A 23,242-nucleotide genomic window follows, 5' to 3' on the forward strand; every position below is an offset into this window, starting at 1 on the left:
ACAGGGCTCTAGGACAGGTAGTCAGCCACTCCCAGGACCCGGTCTCATTTGCCAAGCCGGGAGAAGTCAGGGGAAGGCACACCCATGTAGATATTTGCAAATATTTCCAAAATAGGAAACTTATATTTTGTCATAAATGGTCCCCTTCTTTTGGCATCCCACTTTATCCTGCCCGTTGTGTGTATGTGTGTCTGTATGTTCTATTATCTGATTATAAAATCATGTGTGCTCTGGGTAGAATTTTCAGACAAAAGAGCAGGATATAAAGTATGTATATAAAGTGACAATCATTTATAATGCCTCTACTTAGAGAAAACCACACATGATCCTCTAGACTTTTTCTACATATATTTATATATCATACACACACCCAGCCACACACACACACACACACACAAACAGAAAAAACATCTTTTGTTTTTACAAAAGATGGGGACCTATCACACTATTTTACAGCTTTTTTAAAACCAGACAAAATCTTATGGACTTTTGTCCATATGAAGAAATATAGATCTATCTCATTTTAGAACTCAGAACTTGACTGTAGGGATGGGCCATCTCTGCAACCCTCAAACTCCTGGGCTTGAGTGATTTACCTCATCTTCTGTTGATGGATATTTAGGTATTTTTCTCAGTTTTTGCTATTACAACAATCCTGCAGTATAGATATTTGTACTTGTAACTTGTGTACTTTGGCAACTATTTTACTATTATTATTTATATGGTTAATTCTTAGTAGTCAAATTGTTGAATCAGATGTTTTGTGCATTTTCTTTTTTATTTATTTATTTATTTATTTATTTATTTATTTATTTGAGACAGAGTGTCACTCTTGTTGCCCAGGCTCGAGTACAGTGGCGCAATCTCAGCTCACCGCAACCTCTGCCTCCCGAGTTCAAGCGATTCTCCTGCCTCAGCCTCCCAAGTAGTTGGGATTAGGCATGTGCCACCACGCCTGGCTAATTTTGTATTTTTAGTTGAGATGGGGTTTCTCCATGTTGGTCAGGCTGGTCTTGACTCCCGATCTCAGGTGATCCACCTGCCTCAGCCTCCCAAAGTGCTGGGATTACAGGCATGGGCCGCCACACCTGGCCTGTGCATTTTCAGTTAAAAACTTCAGCATGAGGCCAGGCATGGTGGCTCACATCTGTAATCCCAGCACTTTGGGAGGCTGAGGCAGGCGGATCACCTGAAGTCAGGAGTCTGAGACCAGCCTGGCCAGCATGGTGAAACCCCATCTCTACTAAAAATACAAAAATTAGCCAAGCGTGGTGGTGGGCACCTGAGTCCCAGCTACTCTGGAGGCTGAGGCAGGAGGATCACTTGAACCTGGGAGGTGGAGGTTGCAGTGAGCCACCGTGTCACTGCATTCCAGCCTGGGTGACTGAGTGAGACTCCATCTCAAAACAACAACAAAAACTTCAGTATGAAAAACTTATCGTAAAATAAAAAGACAAATGACAAACTGGAGAAAATATTTGCATAGTACCTTTGACAAAGAGCTAATTCCTTTAATTTATAAAAGGTTTGGCTGACTGTGCCTGGCTCGATGTTGCCAAAGTGCTAGATATTGCCAAAGTGCTCTTCAAGATGGTTGAACATTTTCATCAGTAGTGATGCTAGTGTTTGTTTTCCCACATCCTTACCAACAAAGTTTTTCTTTCTTTCTTTCTTTTTTAAATAGAGATTAGGGTCTTGCTATGTTGACCAGGCTGTTCTCGAACTCCTGGCCTCAAGTGATCCTCCCATCTCGGCCTCCCAAAGTGCTAGGATTGCAGGCGTGAGCCACTGCGCCTGGTCCTAACAGAGTATTTCAATGTTTTATTATTTTTGACAATCTAGTTGAGGTATAGTGATATATATCATTGTTGTGGTGATTTGTATTTCTTTAGTTTTTAGTGAGGTTGAGTTTGTTTATTCATCTATTACATTTTTTTCCCGTAAACTGCCTATTCATATATGCCTTGTCATTTTTATTGTGAATCACAAAACTCCGGTGCCACAAAGAAACAAGATAGGTAAATTTGACTAAAGTCATTTTTATCGTTCCTGGTTGGATTTGTTCAAGCCCTTTATTTTATTTTTATTTATTTATTTATTTTTGAGATGGAGTCTCACTCTGTCGCCCAGGCTGGAGTGCAGTGGCGCGATCTCGGCTCACTGCAACCTCCGCCCACCAGGTTCAAGTGATTCTCCTGCCTCAGCCTCCTGAGTAGCTGGCATTACAGGGGGCTGCCACCACGCCCAGCTAATTTTTGTATTTTTAGTAGAGACGGGGTTTCACCATCTTGGCCAGGCTGGTCTTAAACTCCTGACCTCGTGATCCACCCACCTTGGCCTCCCAAAGTGCTGGGATTACAGGTGTGGACCACCGTGCCTGACCCCTTTATTTTATTTTAAAAAATATTTTATAATATGTTTTTTGAGATGGAGGGTCTCACCATTGTTTCCCAGGCTGGTCTTAAACTCCTTAGCTCAGGCAGTTCTCCTGCCTCAGCCTCCCAAAGTGCTGGAGTTGCAGGCGTGAGCCACCGCCCCTAGCTGAGCCTTTAATAAATTGATTAGCTATTTGTCGGTGATATTATGCAAATATTTTCTCTAGTTTGTCATTTTTCTTTGAGTTTTATGATAAGTTTTCCATGCTGAAGTTTTTAATCTTCACTTAGTCAAATTTACCTGTTCTGTTTCTTTATGGCGCCTCAGTTTTGTGATTCATACTTAAAGGTCTTCGGCATGTCAAGATTATTAAAGGAAAAAAACACACCCGTGTTTTCTATTCCTGTGCTATGGTTTCATTTTTTTCCCCCTGCATTTAAATATCTGGTGCATCTGGAGTTGATCTGGGTGAAAGAAAAACACCCTTCAGCTATTATTAAGGTTCCCCAGAAGACCTAAAATTTGAGAGTCCTAAAGCATGTAAAGGATGCTTTCCCCTTTTTTACTTTTATTTGAGAAGGCAGGCTATTATTTTATGATAACTTCTAATTATGAATTGACTTTATAATGTTAAAAATCACTAATGAATATTAAAGCATTAGAGTACTATAAGTTCACTATTAGCATTTTGAAGATATCCCTAATCTATATTTTACACAGTTGGAATCTGTGTATATATTCCAGTTTATGCCCTGGGCTTGTTTTTTTGTTGTAAGTGGAAACGAAAGCCTAGGACCTATCCCTACTTCCCTGAAGATCCTATGCCCTGGTTGGTATGTGATCTATACTTGATTAAAACTATTTTTCTTTTTAAATAGAGATAGGGTCTCACTATGTTGCCCAGAGGCTGTTCTAGAACTCCTGGGCTTCCTAAGTGTTAGGATTACAGGTGTAAGGCCCCACACTCAGGCAAAATTGTTTTTCAAACTGCGTGAGTCATGAAATCAGTTTAGTGAGTGATGCCAGCATTTTAAAAAATGAAATAGAACAGACTAGAAGCCACTTTTTTGGAGGCATGTGATTATTTAAATATGCATTTCCATGAAGCAGCACGTTTCACAGAGCTGAACTTTTGAAAGCTATAGTGTCTTCATGCTGAAATGCCAAGCTTCCATGAAGTGCTGAGAATAGCCTAGAAAACTCATAGTGGGCAGGAGGAAGATCATTTCTAAATACTGTGGTTATTTCTGAAGTCCTCTGAAGGCGAGATCTAGAGAAGGTGTTTGGCCTTTGGGAAGCTTCAGAAACCCAGAGAATTGCAGTGAAGAAGCCTGAAGATGCAAGAGTGAGCGAGAAGGGAGGGAGTATGAGAGCAGCCAAGGCAAAAGTTCTAGAGAGGAAAGGTTGAATTTTTAAAGTTAGTTAGGAACAATAGAAGTTTGAAAAGGGGAAGCAGCAAAAAGAGCAGAAGAGGCTTCTCTTGCCCAGGTTTGCACTTGAGTCCAACCGGGTTGTCTTCCTCTCTTGCAGAATCCTTCTCTACACCCAAGTTCCACATCAGCCCCACCGGAATGATCATGGAAGGAGCTCAGCTCCACATTAAGTGCACCATTCAAGTGACTCACCTGGCCCAGGAGTTTCCAGAAATCATAATTCAGAAGGACAAGGCGATTGTGGCCCACAACAGACATGGCAACAAGGCTGTGTACTCAGTCATGGCCATGGTGGAGCACAGTGGCAACTACACGTGCAAAGTGGAGTCCAGCCGCATATCCAAGGTCAGCAGCATCGTCGTCAACATAACAGGTAGGGCTGCTGCTGCGGGAGGGTGTTGGCATATGGCGGGCTCAAGAGGCCACCATGCTGCAATCCAGCATGGCCAAAGAGAGCTGATACATTTCCTGCCCCTGCTTATCTGAATGAATGTGCTCAGATGGGGCTTTGGTGCTTGTGGGAAGAAACCACTGCAGAGCGAGTTAACAGTCCACTGTGCGTGTTGAGGGTACAGGCTCCGGCACCAAAGCTCAACCCTGCCGCTCACTGCTTCTGTGACCTTGGGTGAGTTATTGAATGTGCCGCAGCGCTGTGAGATGGTGATAATGACCTTTTAGGACTGCTGTAATGATTAATGAGATAACTATACTGTAAGCATGAGCTGAGAGATTTGTACAGAGTAAGACTCTGAACACTGGTTAATGTTTTCATTACTCTGTTATATTTCTTCATCCCCTGTGACAAGCACTATGCTAGATCCCAGACATGGTTCCTATGACAGGGCCACAAATGAGAAAGCATTAGTAAACTCAAAAATAATGATAACATGGCTGGGCATGGTGGCTCACGTCTGTAATCCCAGGACTTGGGAGGCCAAGGTGGGCAGATCACTTGAGGCCGGTAGTTCGAGACCAGCCCGGCCAATATGATAAAACCCCATCTCTACTAAAAATACGAAAATTAGCTGGGCATGGCAGCATGCCTGTAATCTCACCTACTCGGGAGGCTAAGGCACAAGAATCTCTTGAACCCGGGAGGCAGAGGCTGCGGTGAGCTGAGATTGCGCCACTGCACTCCAGCCTGGGCCACAGAGTGATACTCTGTCTCAAAAAAAAAAAAAAAAAAAAAGAAATGACAATTACCCTTTGTTGAACATTGCATGATGGGTTTATATACATTTTCTTTTCTTTTTTTTTTTTTCTTTTTTGAGACAAACCCTCACTCTGTTGCCCAGGCTGGAGTGCAGTGGCACGATCTCGGCCCACTACAACCTCTGCCTCCCAGGTTCAAGTAATTCTCCTGCCTCAGCCTCCCAAGTAGCTGAGATTACAGGTGCGTGCGCCACCACGGCCTGCTAACTTTTTGTATTTTTAGTAGAGATGGGGTTTCACCATGCTGTCCAGGCTGGTCTCAAACTCCTGACCTCAAGTGATCTGCCTGCCTCGGCCTCCTAAAGTGCTGGGATTATAGGCATGAGCCACTGGGCTGGCCCAGGTTTATATATATTTTCATTTCATGCTCATAACAATTCAAGGAGATAGGCATAAGAATGTCCACTTTATGGATGTGGAAACTGAGACTGTGAGGTTAGTAACTCAACCAAGGATTACAGGGTTACCAAGGGGGTAGAACAAGAGTCACCCTCAGGCCTGTTTGGCTTTCAAATCCATGAACTTGAAAGTTCCCTCAGACTCCTAACCCTCCTTACCTGGCTTTATTTCCCTCTAAAGTACTTAGCACCAAAAATATACTCTACCTTTCTTGTTTATTATGTGTATGCAGCCACTAGAATGCAAGCCGCTGAGAACAGGAACATTATTTTGTTCAGTGCTATATCCTTAACACCTAGAACAGTGCCCGACACACAGGAGGAATTCAATACATATTTGTTGGATGAAGGAATGAGTGTTAGATGACAATGTTTCAGTGGACAGAGACAGTCAGCACTTCTTGGTTGCACGGTGAAGGGGTTCTCGTGTGTCTGCATTCATAACGTTCATTCATTCATTTGTTCAGTTATTTACTAAAAGCCTCCTATGTGTCAAGCATTGAGTGTGCAGTGTCAGCAACACTCTCCAGCACCATAGGTAGGCTACCAACTACCCAACTGGTATATTGGCATATACATTGGGTCCTGCTGGTCTATAGTGTGTGCTAGCAATTTAGTTAAGTATTGATCATGACTTATATTTTGATGGCTCATGGTGTTTTTTTACTGATACAATTTATATTATCTCATTAAAGAAAAGTACCAGTTCAACACATATTGAGCATTTTCTGTATGCTGGGCAACTTACTGGGGATAAAGAGCTACCTAAGACCCGGTTTTACCTATGAAGAATTCATAGACATAACTAGACCAGTCTACATCATTTTGTGGTAGAAGCCCAGATGGACTGAGACATTCTGTCTCAGACACTTTCCCTGGATAACTTTCTCCGACAGGCCTTTCCATGATTCCCAAGGCTAGGTTCAGTGTCTTTTTTCTTTTCTTTTTTTTTTTTTGAGATGGAGTTTTGCTCTTGTTGCCCAGGCTGCAGTGAAGTGGCACAGTCTCAGCTCACTGCAACCTCCTCCTCCCAGGTTCAAGCGATTCTCCTGCCTCAGCCTCCTGAGTAGCTGGGATTATAGGCATGCACCACCACACCTAGATAATTTTTGTATTTTCAGTAGAGACGGGGTTTCGCCATGTTGGCCAGGCTTGTCTTGAACTCCTGACCTTGTGATCCGTCCACCTTGGCCTCCCAAAATGCTGGGATTACAGGTGTGAGCCACCGCGCCCTGCCAGTTCAGTGTTTTTCCTATGGGCTCTGTGACAAATAATGCATCTGAATCAACCACTAAATGTAAGCACTTTGAAGTCAGAGACTGTTTCTTATTCACTGCTATCTCTCAGTGCCTAGCAAGGGGCCCGCCACAGAGAGAACCTGCAATAAATACTTGTGGGGTGAAATGAGTGAGTGAACAAATACATGAGTGAATGCATGAATCATTATTTGCTGCATTACAAGCTGCAAAACTTTTCTTTTGTTTCTTTTTTTTTTTGAAACGGAGTTTCACTCTTTTTTTTATTATTATTATACTTTAAGTTTTAGGGTACATGTGCACAATGTGCAGGTTAGTTACATATGTATACATGTGCCATGCTGGTGTGCCGCACCCATTAACTCGTCATTTAGCATTAGGTATATCTCCTAATGCTATCCCTCCCCCCTCCCCCCACCCCACAACAGTCCCCAGAGTGTGATGTTCCCCTTCCTGTGTCCATGTGTTCTCATTGTTCAATTCCCACCTATGAGTGAGAAGATGCGGTGTTTGGTTTTTTGTCCTTGCCATAGTTTACTGAGAATGATGATTTCCAGCTTCATCCATGTCCCTACAAAGGACATGAACTCATCGTTTTTTATGGCTGCATAGTATTCCATGGTGTATATGTGCCACATTTTCTTAATCCGGTCTATCATTGTTGGACATTTGGATTGGTTCCAAGTCTTTGCTATTGTGAATAGTGCCGCAATAAACATACGTGTGCATGTGTCTTTATAGCAGCATGATTTATAGTCCTTTGGGTATATACCCAGTAATGGGATGGCTGGGTCAAATGGTATTTCTAGTTCTAGATCCCTGAGGAATCACCACACTGACTTCCACAATGGTTGAACTAGTTTACAGTCCCACCAACAGTGTAAAAGTGTTCCTATTTCTCCACATCCTCTCCAGCACCTGTTGTTTCCTGACTTTTTAATGATCGCCATTCTAACTGGTGTGAGATGGTATCTCATAGTGGTTTTGATCTGCATTTCTCTGATGGCCAGTGATGGTGAGCATTTTTTCATGTGTTTTTTGGCTGCATAAATGTCTTCTTTTGAGAAGTGTCTGTTCATGTCCTTCGCCCACTTTTTGATGGGGTTGTTTGTTTTTTTCTTGTAAATTTGTTTGAGTTCATTGTAGATTCTGGATATTAGCTCTTTGTCAGATGAGTAGGTTGCAAAAATTTTCTCCCATTTTGTAGGTTGCCTGTTCACTCTGATGGTAGTTTCTTTTGCTGTGCAGAAACTCTTTAGTTTAATTAGATCCCATTTGTCAATTTTGGCTTTTGTTGCCATTGCTTTTGGTGTTTTAGACATGAAGTCCTTGCCCATGCCTATGTCCTGAATGGTAATGCCTAGGTTTTCTTCTAGGGTTTTTATGGTTTTAGGTCTAATGTTTAAGTCTTTAATCCATCTTGAATTAATTTTTGTGTAAGGTGTAAGGAAGGGATCCAGTTTCAGCTTTCTACATATGGCTAGCCAGTTTTCCCAGCACCATTTATTCAATAGGGAATCCTTTCCCCATTGCTTGTTTTTCTCAGGTTTGTCAAAGATCAGATAGTTGTAGATATGTGGCGTTATTCCTGAGGGCTCTGTTCCGTTCCATTGATCTATATCTCTGTTTTGGTACCAGTACCATGCTGTTTTGGTTACTGTAGCCTTGCAGTATAGTTTGAAGTCAGGTTGCGTGATGTCTCCAGCTTTGTTCTTTTGGCTTAGGATTGACTTGGCGATGCGGGCTCTTTTTTGGTTCCATATGAACTTTAAAGTAGTTTTTTCCAATTCTGTGAAGAAAGTCATTGGTAGCTTGATGGGGATGGCATTGAATCTATAAATTACCTTGGGCAGTATGGCCATTTTCACGATATTGATTCTTCCTACCCATGACCATGGAATGTTCTTCCATTTGTTTGTATCCTCTTTTATTTCATTGAGCAGTGGTTTGTAGTTTTCCTTGAAGAGGTCCTTCATGTCCCTTGTAAGTTGGATTCCTAGGTATTTTATTCTCTTTGAAGCAATTGTGAATGGGAGTTCACTCATGATTTGGCTCTCTGTTTGTCTGTTATTGGTGTATAAGAATGCTTGTGATTTTTGTACATTGATTTTGTATCCTGAGACTTTGCTGAAGTTGCTTATCAGCTTAAGGAGATTTTGGGCTGAGACAATGGGGTTTTCTAGATATACAATCATGTCATCTGCAAACAGGGACAATTTGACTTCCTCTTTTCCTAATTGAATACCCTTTATTTCCTTCTCCTGCCTAATTGCCCTGGCCAGAACTTCCAACACTATGTTGAATAGGAGTGGTGAGAGAAGGCATCCCTGTCTTGTGCCAGTTTTCAAAGGGAATGCTTCCAGTTTTTGCCCATTCAGTATGATATTGGCTGTGGGTTTGTCATAGATAGCTCTTATTATTTTGAGATACGTCCCATCAATACCTAATTTATTGAGAGTTTTTAGCATGAAGGGTTGTTGAATTTTGTCAAAGGCCTTTTCTGCATCTATTGAGATAATCATGTGGTTTTTGTCTTTGGTTCTGTTTATATGCTGGATTACATTTATTGATTTGCGTATATTGAACCAGCCTTGCATCCCAGGGATGAAGCCCACTTGATCATGGTGGATAAGCTTTTTGATGTGCTGCTGGATTTGGTTTGCCAGTATTTTATTGAGGATTTTTGCATCAATGTTCATCAAGGATATTGGTCTAAAATTCTCTTTTTTGGTTGTATCTCTGCCCGGCTTTGGTATCAGGATGATGCTGGCCTCATCATCCTGAGGGAGGATTCCGTCTTTTTCTATTGACTGGAATAGTTTCAGAAGGAATGGTACCAGTTCCTCCTTGTACCTCTGGTAGAATTCGGCTGTGAATCCATCTGGTCCTGGACTCTTTTTGGTTGGTAAGCTATTGATTATTGCCACAATTTCAGATCCTGTTATTGGTCTATTCAGAGATTCAACTTCTTCCTGGTTTAGTCTTGGGAGAGTGTATGTGTCGAGGAATTTATCCATTTCTCCTAGATTTTCTAGTTTATTTGCGTAGAGGTGTTTGTAGTATTCTCTGATGGTACTTTGTATTTCTGTGGGATCGGTGATGATATCCCCTTTATCATTTTTTATTGCGTGTATTTGATTCTTCTCTCTTTTTTTCTTTATTAGTCTTGCTAGCGGTCTATCAATTTTGTTGATCCTTTCAAAAAACCAGCTCCTGGATTCATTAATTTTTTGAAGAGTTTTTTGTGTCTCTATTTCCTTCAGTTCTGCTCTGATTTTAGTTATTTCTTGCCTTCTGCTAGCTTAAGGAGTTTCATTCTTGTTGCCCAGGCTGGAGTGCAGTGGAGCGATCTCGGCTCACTGCAATCTCTGTCTCCTGGGTTCAAGGGATTCTCTTGCCTCAGCCTCCCGAGTATCTGGGATTACAGGCGCCCACCACCATGCTGGCTAATTTTATATTTTTAGTAGAGATGGGGTTTCACCATGTTGCCCAGGCTGGTCTCAACTCCTGACCTCAGGTGATCCACCCACCTCTGCCTCCCAAAGTGCTGGAATTACAGGCATGAGCCACCACACCTGGCCACAAGTTGCAAAACTTTTCTAATCCTTGTCATTGAAATAAATTGGATTAACAAGAAAGGAAAACCTGCCATTGGAATCCTAGGCAAAGAATGAACCCTAGCTCCTTACTGGGGTGATCGTTAGGTACATGAGAAGCAAAGGAAAACTTTTTGCTGGAAGTTGGTTCTGCCAAGAGCACCTGAGCCAAGGGCCTTTCCAGGAAGGGTCTTTAGGGTGGTGGCCAGACACATCTCGCTCCATTCCCACTCACTGTTTTTCAGAACTATTTTCCAAGCCCGAACTGGAATCTTCCTTCACACATCTGGACCAAGGTGAAAGACTGAACCTGTCCTGCTCCATCCCAGGAGCACCTCCAGCCAACTTCACCATCCAGAAGGAAGATATGATTGTGTCACAGACTCAAGATTTCACCAAGATAGCCTCAAAGTCGGACAGTGGGACGTATATCTGCACTGCAGGTATTGACAAAGTGGTCAAGAAAAGCAACACAGTCCAGATAGTCGTATGTGGTGAGTATATTGTTGCTGACTCAGAGGACATCCGGGGTTGAATGGGAGAAAGGAAATTTATCTGCAGCTGCCGCCCTCTCCGGTCTGAGCAGACTCAGGCAGGGTAAGAACTAGAGGGAGAGAAGTGTGAAATCAAAGGCCAAAGAAACAAGGAGGTATTCCTGCTCAGAACACTGATTCACTGATGATGATGTGGCCTCTGACTTGCTAAGATTCTGGCAAGATTCTGCCTCCTGGAGCAAGTACCCACCCAAAAGGTCAGGAAGGAAACACTACTTAGTCAATGTTAAACTTTTCTTTTTTTTTTTTGAGACAGAGTCTCACTCTGTCGCCCAGGCTAGAGTGCAGTGGCATGATAGCTCACTGCAACCTCTGCCTCCTAGGTTCAAGTGATCTCCTGCCTCAGCCTCCCAAGTAGCTGGGATTACAGGTGCCCACCACCATGTCTGCCTAATTTTTGTATTTTTATTTTTATTACTTTTATTTATTTATTTTTTTGAGATGCAGTCTTGCTCTGTCACCCAGGCTGGAGTGCAGTGGCACAATCTGGGCTCACTGCAAGCTCCGCCTCCTGGGTTCACGCCATTCTCCTGCCTCAGCCTCCCAAGTAGCTGGGACTACAGGCACCCGCAACCACGCCTGGATAATATTTTTTTGTATTTTTAGTAGAGATGGGGTTTCACCGTGTTAGCCAGGACGGTCTCCATCTCCTGACCTCGTGATCTGCCTGCCTCGGCCTCCCAAAGTCCTGGGATTACAGGCCTGAGCCACCACACCCGGCCAAGAATATCAAAATTCCATTTTTTAAATCTGTATCCTGGCTAACCCAAAAGGGTAAGACTTCCAGTGGACAGAATGTAGGTATTTGACCACCAGGAGCTGGGCTTCTCAGGCCTGAATGTGCATGCAAGACCTGGTTAAAATACAGGTTATGATTCAGTATTTTAGGCCCAGATGGGGCCAGGTTCTGCATCTCTAACTAGCATTTTGGTGATGTGGATGTTGTTGGTCTCTGGACCACACTTTGGGTGGCGAGATTCTGGTTGATTATAGAACTCCAGTCAAGTTGTCACTGTCACTATATTATTCAGTCACGATCCTTTCATTTAACCTGTGGCTGTGTTTTATCCAGCTAAGATTTTATTATAGCTTCAACTGAACCAGGATTTTAGCCTATTTTTAATGCTCTAACCACCTAACTCAAAAGGCAGGAATGCAAGAGACAAATGTGTGTTATAACGTTTTATTTTACTTTTTGTTCTTGGGAGGAGGAAATCTCATTGTATAAGGTTTAAATAAACTAATGCCTAAATAATGACCTAATATAATTCTTATCTGTTAAGAGGCTGAAGCACTAAGAAGACTTTTTTTTTCTTTTTTCTTTTTTTTTTTTTTTGAGATGGAGTTTTGCTCTTGTTCCCCAGGCTGGAGTGCAATGACATGATCTCAGCTCACTGCAACCTCTGCCTCCCGGGTTCAAGCGATTCTCCTGCCTCAGCCTCCCGAGTAGCTAGGATTACAGGCATGTGCCACCATGCCCCGCTAATTTTGTATTTTCAGTAGAGACGGGGTTTCTCTACATTGGTCAGGCTGGTCTTAAAGTCCTGACCTCAGGTGATCTGCCCACCTCGGCCTCCCAAAGTGCTGGGATTACAGGCATGAGCCACCGTGACTGGCTGAGAATAATTTAAAAACGTATATATTGGCTGGACCTGGTGGCTCACACCTGTAATCCCAACAATTTGGGAGGCCAAGGTGTGTGGATCACCTGAGGTCAGGAGTGTGAGGCCAGCCTGGCCAACATGGTGAAACCCCCTCTCTACTAAAAATACAAAAGTTAGCCGGGTGTGGTGGCACATGCCTGTAATCCCAGCTACTCGGGAGGCTGAGGCAGGAGAATCCCTTGGACCCAGGAGGTGGAGGTTGTGGTGAGCTAAGATTGCGCCATTGCACTCCAGCCTGGGTGACAGAGCAAGACTCGGTCTCAGAATACACACACACACACACACACACACACACACACACACACACACACACACATATATATATATATATATATATGCTCAGCCAGGTGTGGTAGCTCATACTTATAATCCCAGCACTTTGGGCAGCTGATGTGGGAGGATCACTTGAGTCCAGGAGTTCAAGACCAGCCTGGGCACATAGTGAGATCCTGTCTCTACAAAAAATAAAGAATTAGCCAGGTGTGGTGTGCACCTATAGTCCCAGCTACTCGGGAGGCTGAGGTAGGAGGATTGCTTGATTCTGGGAGGTTGTAGTGAGCTGTCATCGCACCACTGCACTCCAGCCTGGGTAATAGAGTGAGACCCTGTCTCAAATACACACACACACACATTTTGTTGGCTACTTGTTGTACTTTTTCTACGCTTTCTGTGTCTTTGCTCAACACAAGAAAAGTGTATTATGTGTGCATGTGCGTGTGAGATATGGTAAAATATGAACAGGTATTTCTGGGGATGTAATGTTTTCCTTGAATTTCTGTCATTCTCTGTTTTGCTTATTGTACTTCTCTTTCCCTTTCCCTTCTCACACACACACACACACACACACACACACACACACACACACACACACACACACACAGCCTGTCAGTCTCATAGGTGTCCTATAAAGGTAAATAAGGCAGGCAGGCATTTGAAATTACAGCAGGGATAGAAAGCAAAGCTCAGGGTTTGGAGGAGGAACCTCTTGTGCTGGATGCTTTGCTTTTACCTTCAGTGCCTTTTGGATTGTTTCTCCCTCTGTTCTAGAAATGCTCTCCCAGCCCAGGATTTCTTATGATGCCCAGTTTGAGGTCATAAAAGGACAGACCATCGAAGTCCGTTGCGAATCGATCAGTGGAACTTTGCCTATTTCTTACCAACTTTTAAAAACAAGTAAAGTTTTGGAGAATAGTACCAAGAACTCAAATGATCCTGCGGTATTCAAAGACAACCCCACTGAAGACGTCGAATACCAGTGTGTTGCAGATAATTGCCATTCCCACGCCAAAATGTTAAGTGAGGTTCTGAGGGTGAAGGTGATAGGTAAGTTGCTGTGCTATGAGAAGAAATCATGTGGGCTTGGGGCATTCGTTCATGCCCAGGGACTGTGGGGACAATAAGAGAAGTAGGGGGCCAGGTGCGGTGGCTCATGCCTGTAATCCCAGCACTTTAGGAGGCCAAGGCCGGTGAATCATTGAGGCCAGGAGTTCAAGACCAGCCTGGCCAACATGGTGAAACCCCATCTCTACTAAAAATACAAAAATTAGCTGGGCATGGTGGCGTGCACCTGTAATCCCAGCCACTCGGGAGGCTGAGGCAGGAGAATTGCTTGAACCCAGGAAGCAGAGGTTGCACTGAGCCAAGTTGCACCATTGCACTCCAGCCTGGGCAACAAGAGCGAAACTCCATCTAAAAAAAAAAAAGCGAGAGAAGTAGTGGGTGCTTATGCAAAGTCCATATACTAGATATGCACCAAAGCAGGGCCAAGGTTCAGTAAAGGAGGCTGGAAAATATTTGGGGGCTATTGATGAGGACAATGTAATCTCTTTCCAGAACCTTTCAACAAACTGCTAAAATATGATAAGCATGAAAGTGTCCTGACTGCAGGAAGCACTGAAGTTGTGCATATGGGCTCCCTTAGCACTTTCTCCTTTTCAGATAAACTGTTCTGAGAATTGTAGATCAGGACTCTGCTGTTGTGACTCCTAGCCGGGCAACCCTGCCTTGTGTGAAATCCGCAGCAGTGAGAGCTACAGGCTGTGGTCTCATGGCAGTTACTAACATTTGCCTGGGATTCTCATCATACTCAAGAGAAATATACCATTGTCTTGGGGGTGGACAGTTTCCCTTAAGCCTCTATCTCGTGCCTCTCAGAAGGCCTCAGGAGTGCCATTGCTTGCATGTCTTAGATATTTCGCATCCTGTTGTAAAAAGTTTAATAAGGCTTCCTCCTCTTTGTCCTTCTTGTTTAGTAACTGCCTATCTATATGGGCTGCTGGTGGATGTGAATAGTAGAGAGGGATTCCTGCTTCTATTCATGTATAGTCTAATAGTAGCCATACCTTTTCAATTAACATTAACATAGGCCGGGTGAGGTAGCTCACACCTGTAATCCTAGCACTTTGGGAAGCTGAGGTGGGTGGATCACCTGAGGTCAGGAATTCGAGACCAGCCTGGCCAACATGGTGAAATCCTGTCTCTACTAAAAATACAAAAAGTTAGCTGGGTGTGGTGGTGGGCACCTTTAATGCCAGCTACTCGGGAGGCTGAGGCACAAGAATCATTTGAACCTGGGAGGCAGAGGCTGCAGGGAGCCAATATCATTCCACTACACTCCAGCCTGGGCAACAGAGCAAGACTCCATCTCAAAAAAAAAAAAAATTAACGTTAACATAGACTAAGCACCTAATGGTGTGAGGCATACAAAAAAGAAGACATATTCTTTGTTTCAATGCTGTCGTAAGAAACACAAGCTCTCCTAATTAAATGATGGCGAAACATCTGAATCATAATACCAATAAGCATAGAAAAAATGTTAGGGGTCATGTTTGGTTGTCACGTGAACTATATCCTTACAGTGATGGTGATAGTAATTCAGGGTATGTCAGACGTCATCTAGCTTAAGTGGGTAAACATTGTGAAAAAGCTGGGCTAGGTGCCAGGGCTTGAGAATGGGTGGGCAGAGAAGGCTGAAGATGGCTGAACATCTCCAGCAAACACATGAGCCAAAAGGTCCCATGGGGCACTTCAAAAGACTGTGCGCGGCCAGGTGTGGTGGCTCACGCCTATAATCCCAGCACTTTGGGAGACCGAATGGGGTGGATCACTTGAGCCCAGGAGTTTGAGACTAGCTTGGCCAACATGGCAAAACCCCGTCTCTACTAAAAATACATTAGCCCAGCATGGTGGTGGGTGCCTGTAGCCCCAGCTACTCAGGTGGCTGAGGTGGGAGAATCGCTTGAATCCAGGAGGCAGAGGTTGCAGTGAGCCAAGATCATGCCACTGCACTCCAGCCTGGGTGACAGAGTGAGACTCTATCTCAAAAAAAAAAAAAAAAAAAGACTGTGGACAAATCAGATGGTTGGAAACAGAGGCTGGAGTTTGGGAATGGAGAATCACCGGATATGAGCTGAAAAAGTGGCTGAGCCTAAGTGTGACAGGTGTCAGGTTCCAGTCTCAGGAGTAGGGAATTGTCCTGCATGCAGTGAAAAGCCAGAAGATGGAAGGAAGGACAGGATGCAAATGAGTTCTCGGAACGATCCACCTGGTGGCTGGGTCAGGGAGCAGGCATGGTGACTTCAGACCTCATGGTACGTTAGAGGCTAATGTGGAAGCCCATGTGAAGCTGTTGGTTTAAACTGGGTCGATATCAGTGGCTCACATTTACTGACCATGTGTCTAGCCCTGTGTGAAGTACTGTAGTAAATTGCTCCAATGGAAACTCACAATAACCACAGAACACCAGTAACAGCATTGTCGTTATTTTATCATGATGCAACTGAGGCTTAGGGCAGATAGCTGGTGGGTGGTGGGACTGGGATTTGAGCCCACTGGTGTCCCAGGCCCGGAGCTTGGCTTCTTCCATTGTCTTACCACAGCCTGCACTCACAGGAGAGTGACTCATAAGTTACAACACCATCTGCTGACCATCTGCTCTCACACTAGAAGGAAAAGTCTACTTGGGAAGACAATTTAGGATCCGAATTTTGGTGGTTGAGGATGGAGCTAGGAAAAGCGGATACAGGAGGTAGCCAAGTTCTGCTTGGACCTGCAGGGAGTGAGGCTGGCTGGGCTTCCAGGTGGAAATGCCCAGGTGAAAAGGGAGACTTGGAGTTCAGGAAAGTAACCTGGACTGGAGCCATAGGTTTAGGTGTCAGTGGCTCAGAGACAGAAGCTCAGCGTGTAGGTGAAATCACCCAGGAGGAGAATGGGGATGGAAAACTGAGGATTGAATTTTGCAAAATGTTCATACTTCCGGGGAAAACAAAGAATAACCAGTGAATAAGAAAGGGGTGCCAGGTAAGAAGGGAAGAGAATCAGAGTCATGAGGAAGCCCAGAAGCCCAGAAAAAGCTGAGTTCCACAGTAAGACCTGGGCAACAGTGAAGTATGGAGAGCCCAAGGTTGGGAGCCTGGAGGAAGAGCATCTACCACTGAATTTAATCAGCAGGGGACTCAGGGACGTTGGTTGGGGAATCAAGTGACCTTCCCAGTTTCTTCAAAACTTGAGAGAGAGTGCAGTGTCACAAGATTGTGACTACACAAGAGTGCAGTCAGATTTCAGGGGTAACAAGAAAGTGTGAAATAAGGGTGTCAAAGCATAAAGGAAAAAGGAGAGAAAATGGCCGATAGCTAGAGAAGGCAGTGGGTCAAGATTGTCTGTGGCCTGGCATGGTGGCTTATGCCTGTAATCCCAGCATTTTGGAAGGCCGAGGTGGGCAAATCACCTGAGGTCAGGAATTCAAGACCAGCCTGGCCAACAGGGCAAAACCCCATCTCTAAAACAACAACAACAACAAAAAAATCCAAAAAGTTAGCTGGGCCTGGTAGGCGCACCTGTCATTCCAGCTACTCGGGAGGCTGAGGCAGGAGATTTGCTTGAACCCAGGAGGCAGACGTTGCAGTAAGCTGAGATTATACCACTGCACTCCAGCCTGGGTGATAAGAGCGGGACTCTGTCTCAGAGAAAAAAAAAAAAAAGTTGAGCAGTGGCTGTCTCATGTTCCTCTTCCTCTGCCCTTCTTTGCTCAGTGTGAATCCTTTTCCCGCTTTTCAGCCCCGGTGGATGAGGTCCAGATTTCTATCCTGTCAAGTAAGGTGGTGGAGTCTGGAGAGGACATTGTGCTGCAATGCGCTGTGAATGAAGGATCTGGTCCCATCACCTATAAGTTTTACAGAGAAAAGGAGGGCAAACCCTTCTATCAAATGACCTCAAATGCCACCCAGGCATTTTGGACCAAGCAGAAGGCTAGCAAGGAACAGGAGGGGGAGTATTACTGCACAGCCTTCAACAGAGCCAACCACGCCTCCAGTGTCCCCAGAAGCAAAATACTGACAGTCAGAGGTGAGTCAGGGTCTCCACAGCAAGCTGTGCTGTGGACTCCCAAGGGCAAGACCAGAAAACACACCCCTTGTAAGAGGGAGTTGGAGGGGAGTCTAGCTTATGTGACTGAAGGCTAGGAGAGTAATGTCCTCCAGGCTCTTGGTTGCAAGTGACAGAAACCCACTCGAATTAAGTAAAAAAGAGGAATCTATTATTATAAGGAATTGGGAGAATGTCACATTGTTCCAATTACAAATTGTTGGCAGACTCACCATTGAATCATCTTGGGTCAAACATCCAACCACAGACCACCTGTGGCCAAGGGGATTGGGTCACGCAGAACAGACATGATTGGGGAGCCCACTTATGTGGGTGGGGGCGGTTTCCTAGAGAGGAAGAGGGCTGAACACACATGCCAAAAAGGAGTCTACTCCACTTGAGCCCTGGAGTTGGAGACCAGCCTGGGCAACATGGTGAAACCCTGTCTCTACAAAAAGTACAAAAATAGGCTGGGCGCAGTGGCTCTTACCTGTAATCCCAGCTACTCGGGAGGCTGAGACATGAGAATCACTTGAACCCAGGAGGTAGAGGTTGCAGTGAGCAGAGCTTGCTCCACTGCACTCCAGCCTGGGCAACAGAGCAAGACTCTGCCTCAAAAATCAGACCAACAAAAAATAGCTGAGTGTGGTGGTGTGCTCCTGTAGTCCCAGCTACTCGGGAGGCTGAGGTGGAAGGATTGCTCAAGCCCAGGAAGTTGAGGCTGCAGTGAGCTGTCATCAGCCTCTAGCCTGGGTGACAGAGTGAGACCCTGTTTCAAAAAAGAAAGAAAAAGAAAAGAGTCTACCCCCAGCAAAGCTGGTTTGTTCTCTCCTTGAGGACCACAGCTGACCTCTATTTGTAGCAGAAACAATCATTTCTGCACCAGCTCTGAGTGCAGAACCCCTCAGAGGTAGATGGATGCTAAGGCAAGCTGCCAGTTACAAGAGCTGTGAGAATCAGACTGATTTTTGTTGCTTAAGCCTGATATTATTTCTTCCTGGCAGAGGAAGAGCCTATATACAAAAAAAAATTTTTGTTTTGTTTTGTTTTCAGTCATTCTTGCCCCATGGAAGAAAGGACTTATTGCAGTGGTTATCATCGGAGTGATCATTGCTCTCTTGATCATTGCGGCCAAATGTTATTTTCTGAGGAAAGCCAAGGGTGAGCATAGTTCTTTCCTTCCATACTGACTGGTCGTCCTTGCCAGGAAACCAGCCAGGGATGCGTGGTGCTTTTCTGACCCCTGGATTCAGCTAGGCAAAAATGAAAGCTATTATTTTCCTCATTGGGCAAACCAGAAAAGATAAATTTGGGGGGAAATTGCATCTTTGTGTGGTTAGAAGAAGCCATTTCTGTAGATTTGTCCACACCTAGTCCTGTGATGCGTGTAGAGTGGGGTGCAAGCGTCTTGGAGACATACGAACATGCGCATAACACCCACATGTTGCACACACACATTGAATGCTTTGTAATTAACCTGGTGGTTGGGCTGTGACTTCTACCCTATGCTTGGGGTTAGCTAAGTAAGCCCAGCTGAGCAGCCAGGACCACCTGCTGATAACCAGGAATCAGAGTCAGCTGTCCAAGACTCAAGGAAAAGGGCAGAGCATCAGTAAATCCTGCAAAAATTTTTTTGTGGGATAAGGTAGGTTCTTTTGGAGCCTCTGGTGCTGCTGCCCAGGATGGGAGGGGAAGATGGGGTGAGGAGGGGCCCTGGTTTTTGTCAGGAAAGCTGCCACCCATCAAGGAAGATAGAGCACACCCTGGCGTTGATCTTAGGCCAGCTTCGAGTTACAAACGCAGGGATTGATTTCGCCTTTACTTTTTGTAATTATCTGGAATCAAAGAGAGTGGTCAGGCACGGTGGCTCACACCTGTAATTCCAGCACTTTGGGAGGCCAAGGCAGGTGGATCACTTGAGGTCAGGAGTTCAAGACTAGCCGGGACAACATGGTGAAACCCCCATCTCTACTAAAAATACAAAAAATTGGCCAGACGTGGTGATGGGTGCCTGTAATTGCAGCTACTCGGGAGGCTGAGGCAGGAGAATCACTTGAACCTGGGAGGCAGAGGTTGCAAGTGAGCCCAGATCACATCACTGCACTCCAGCCTGGGCAACAGAGCAAGACTCTGTCTCAAAAAAAAAAAAAAAAAAAAGAGAGAGGAAGAGAGCTGCCTGCTTATCTGGCTAATCTGGTTCCCATATCATTGTCTCTTTTTCCATCATATTTCACTAACAAAAATCACTTCTGGCTAAAATAGTCAAGATATCATGTTTCTGGGGAAATATCTTGGTATAAGACCAAGAGAATACCTCTTTCTTTTCTGTCTTTTGTAAAAGAGCGAACATATTTGGCTTCTTTTTCTCTCTTTTTCTGGGTATTCAATCTTCTGGGAAGTCAAATGTAGCTGAAAAGAGTGTTCCTTCACAGCTTACTAGGAGTAAAACAAAGAGAAAAGTGTTTTCTATCTATTAGGTTAGTGCAAAAGCCATTGGCGTTTTGGCCATTATAGTGGTATGGATGTGGGTACTGTATACTGACTTCGGTTTTTCATTTTCTGTTTTAAAGCCAAGCAGATGCCAGTGGAAATGTCCAGGTGAGTGTATTTGTAAGAAGGGGGCGGCTGCTCTGTGAGCACGGTGGACATGTCTGGAGGGAGATTCTGGTCATTAGGAAGTTTTCAGTGGCTCTTGGCAAACTCAGAAAAATATAGGCCTTCCTTGGGTGTGAGTTGTGTGTGTGAGTTGTGTGTGTGTGTGTGTGTGTGTGTGTGTGTGTGTGTGTGTGTGTATCTCAGTGGAAGAATGCCAATTGTCCTTTCATGGGAAGGAATGGCTTTTATTCTGAGATCATGTCCTTCCTACATGATTATTTGTGAAATATCCCTTTCCTTATGAAATTATAATGGTAGTAGATAAATTTTTTAAAATTTGACAAAATAGAGTTGGCCTTTAAAAAATGGTTTTACTACCTTTACTGTTGTTGAAATCCCAAATCCAAAAGTATAGAAATGATTGCTCTGTTCCAGAGAGAAACAGTAGCGTGGGATAAGAATTTCAGGGGCTTGGTAGTAGCCTGTGAAGGACTCCTGGTATTCATGTGTGCTTTGGTCCTGATGTTTATTTTAATAGGAAAAAGTTTTATCACCGCCAAGCATGGTGGCTCACACCTGTAATCCCAGCACTTTGGGAGGCTGAGGCAGGCAGATCACCTGAGGTCAGGAGTTCAAGACCAGCCTAGCCAGCGAAACCCCATCTCTACTAAAAACACAAAAATTAGCCGGGCATGGTGGTGCATGCCTGTAATCCCAGCTACTCGGGAGGCTGAGGCACGAGAATCGCTTGAACCCAGGAGGCGGAGGCTGCAGTGATCCGAGATTGCATTGCTGCACTCCAGCCTGGGCGACAGAGCGAGACTCTGTCTAAAAAAAAAAAAAGTTTTTTTACATAATCCTTGGAGCTGCCAAAAAATATTAGTTTTCCAAATGAGAGAGTAAAGTTTTCCTTACCTTGGAAAACTCTTCCTGGTTTTCTCATGATCTTCCCTTGTTTACTTTGGTGGTTTGGGGTTAGAACAATAACAATGACAAATATATCTATATATTGTTTTCTCTTTTTATATTTCATTTTAAGGCCAGCAGTACCACTTCTGAACTCCAACAACGAGAAAATGTCAGATCCCAGTATGGAAGCTAACAGTCATTACGGTAAAGTCATGGTCTCCTGCCATTTCTAATTTCCCCCAACTTGCTACATACTTCCTTAGCCCTCTTAGAAGCAGAATATGTAAGTGGTGGGATTACAGTTGGAAGAGAAACCCTGGCTTCAACAGGGTACTTCATCTCATCAGCCACTGGGCCGTGTAATATACGGAAACGTAAAAGGAAAGGTGACACATTTTATTCTAACTTTGCCATCTTCCAAACTCCCCGTAGAAGAAAGATGGAGAATAATCATAATGCCTTCAAAGACTTTGAACATTGCTCCAGCGTAATATTATAATTCTCCATTTTCAAGACAGAGACCAGATATTGAATGAAAACATTGGTAAAACATCTTCTCAGATGGAATTATTACAAGAACAAGACAGTTTTACTTCAAATTTGCCACAAAGGGAAAGCAATTTCAATATTCTCTCAGTAGAGGCATAAATAAAGTGTTCCAACTAAGAAATATCTATTCATAAGGCTCATCAGTAGCTTCAGGGTCAGCTCAGCTGAATGAGTAGCCAGTCCTAGGAGTTCTTAATCCCAGGTTAGTAAGAAAATTGCTCAAGCATTTCAGCAGGGATGCTACTTACTTCCCAGAGGGGGCTATAATTACATCACAAAAAGTCCTGTCCCAGACCAAATTTGGAACACTCTTCCTCTTTTCTTTCTTTCTTTCTTTTTTTTTTAGACAGCGTCTTCCCAGGCTGGAGTGCAGTGGTGCAATCTCAGCTCACTGCAGCCTCTACCTCCCAGGCTCAGGTGATCCTCCCATCTCAGCCTCCTGAGTAGCTGGGATCACAGGCATGTGCCACCATGCCCAGCTAATTTTTATTTTTTGTAGAGATGGCACTCTACCAATGCTGGTTTCAGACTCCTGGGCTTAAGAAATCCTTCTGCCTTGGCCTCCCAAAGTGCTGGGATTACAGGTGTGAGCCCCTGAGCCCAGCCATTTTTCTTGCTTTATCAGGAGGTTTGGTCATAGAATGCTCATGTTCTTTTCTAATTCTATAAGTGTCTCACAAAATAAGAAATTTTTAGGATATACTTTTTACAGAGACATATTTTGCTTGAGAAATATGTTTTAAGAATTGAGTAATTCATATAGTACTGAATCATAAACTTTAAAAAAGGAAAATAAAATATTTGTAGTAATAAAAGTAATGTGTCAGTAAATAGAAAAGAGCAAATATATTGTTTAAGAAACTATATTCTAGGCTGGGCGCGGTGGCTCACGCCTGTAATCTCAACACTTTGGGAGGCCGACGTAGGTGGATCACTTGAGGTCAGCAGTTCAAAACCACCCTGGCCAACGTGGTGTAACCCTGTTTCTACTAAAAATACAAAAAATTAGCTGGGCATGGTGGTACATGCTTATAATCCCAGCTACTCAGCAGGCTGAGGCAGGAGAATCCCTTGAACCTGGGAGGTGGAGGTTGCAGTGACCTGAGATCTCAACATTGCACTCCAGCCTGAGCAACAAGAGCGAAACTCCATCTCAAAAAAGAAAGAAAGAAAGAAACTATATTCAGGCCAGGCATGGTAGTTCATGCCTATAATCCCAGCTCTTTGGGAGGTTGAGGTGGGAGGATCACTTGAGGCCAGGAGTTGGAGACCAGCCTGTGCAACAAAGCGAGACTAGGAGAATCGCTGGAATCTGGGAGAAGGAGGCTGCAGTGAGCCG

The 23,242-nt window shown here is 44.2% G+C and overlaps 1 protein-coding gene across 3 annotated transcripts in view; it reads left to right on the forward strand.

Annotated features, from left to right (window-relative positions):
* Positions 1-23,242, forward strand: part of PECAM1 (platelet and endothelial cell adhesion molecule 1) — a 68,745-nt gene that overhangs the window by 17,374 nt on the left and 28,129 nt on the right. For all 3 annotated transcript variants that reach the window (XM_019028047.3, XM_019028049.3, XM_055386837.2), the window contains exons 5-11: positions 3,907-4,182; positions 10,517-10,765; positions 13,537-13,812; positions 17,545-17,832; positions 18,904-19,011; positions 20,421-20,448; positions 21,485-21,558. In XM_019028047.3, the coding sequence (XP_018883592.2) occupies positions 3,907-4,182; positions 10,517-10,765; positions 13,537-13,812; positions 17,545-17,832; positions 18,904-19,011; positions 20,421-20,448; positions 21,485-21,558 (1,299 nt within the window). The remainder of the gene's footprint in view (positions 1-3,906; positions 4,183-10,516; positions 10,766-13,536; positions 13,813-17,544; positions 17,833-18,903; positions 19,012-20,420; positions 20,449-21,484; positions 21,559-23,242) is intronic.

Source organism: Gorilla gorilla, chromosome 4 (genome assembly GCF_029281585.2).
Source record: "Gorilla gorilla gorilla isolate KB3781 chromosome 4, NHGRI_mGorGor1-v2.1_pri, whole genome shotgun sequence".
In the NCBI taxonomy this organism is placed as follows: Eukaryota; Metazoa; Chordata; class Mammalia; order Primates; family Hominidae; genus Gorilla; species Gorilla gorilla.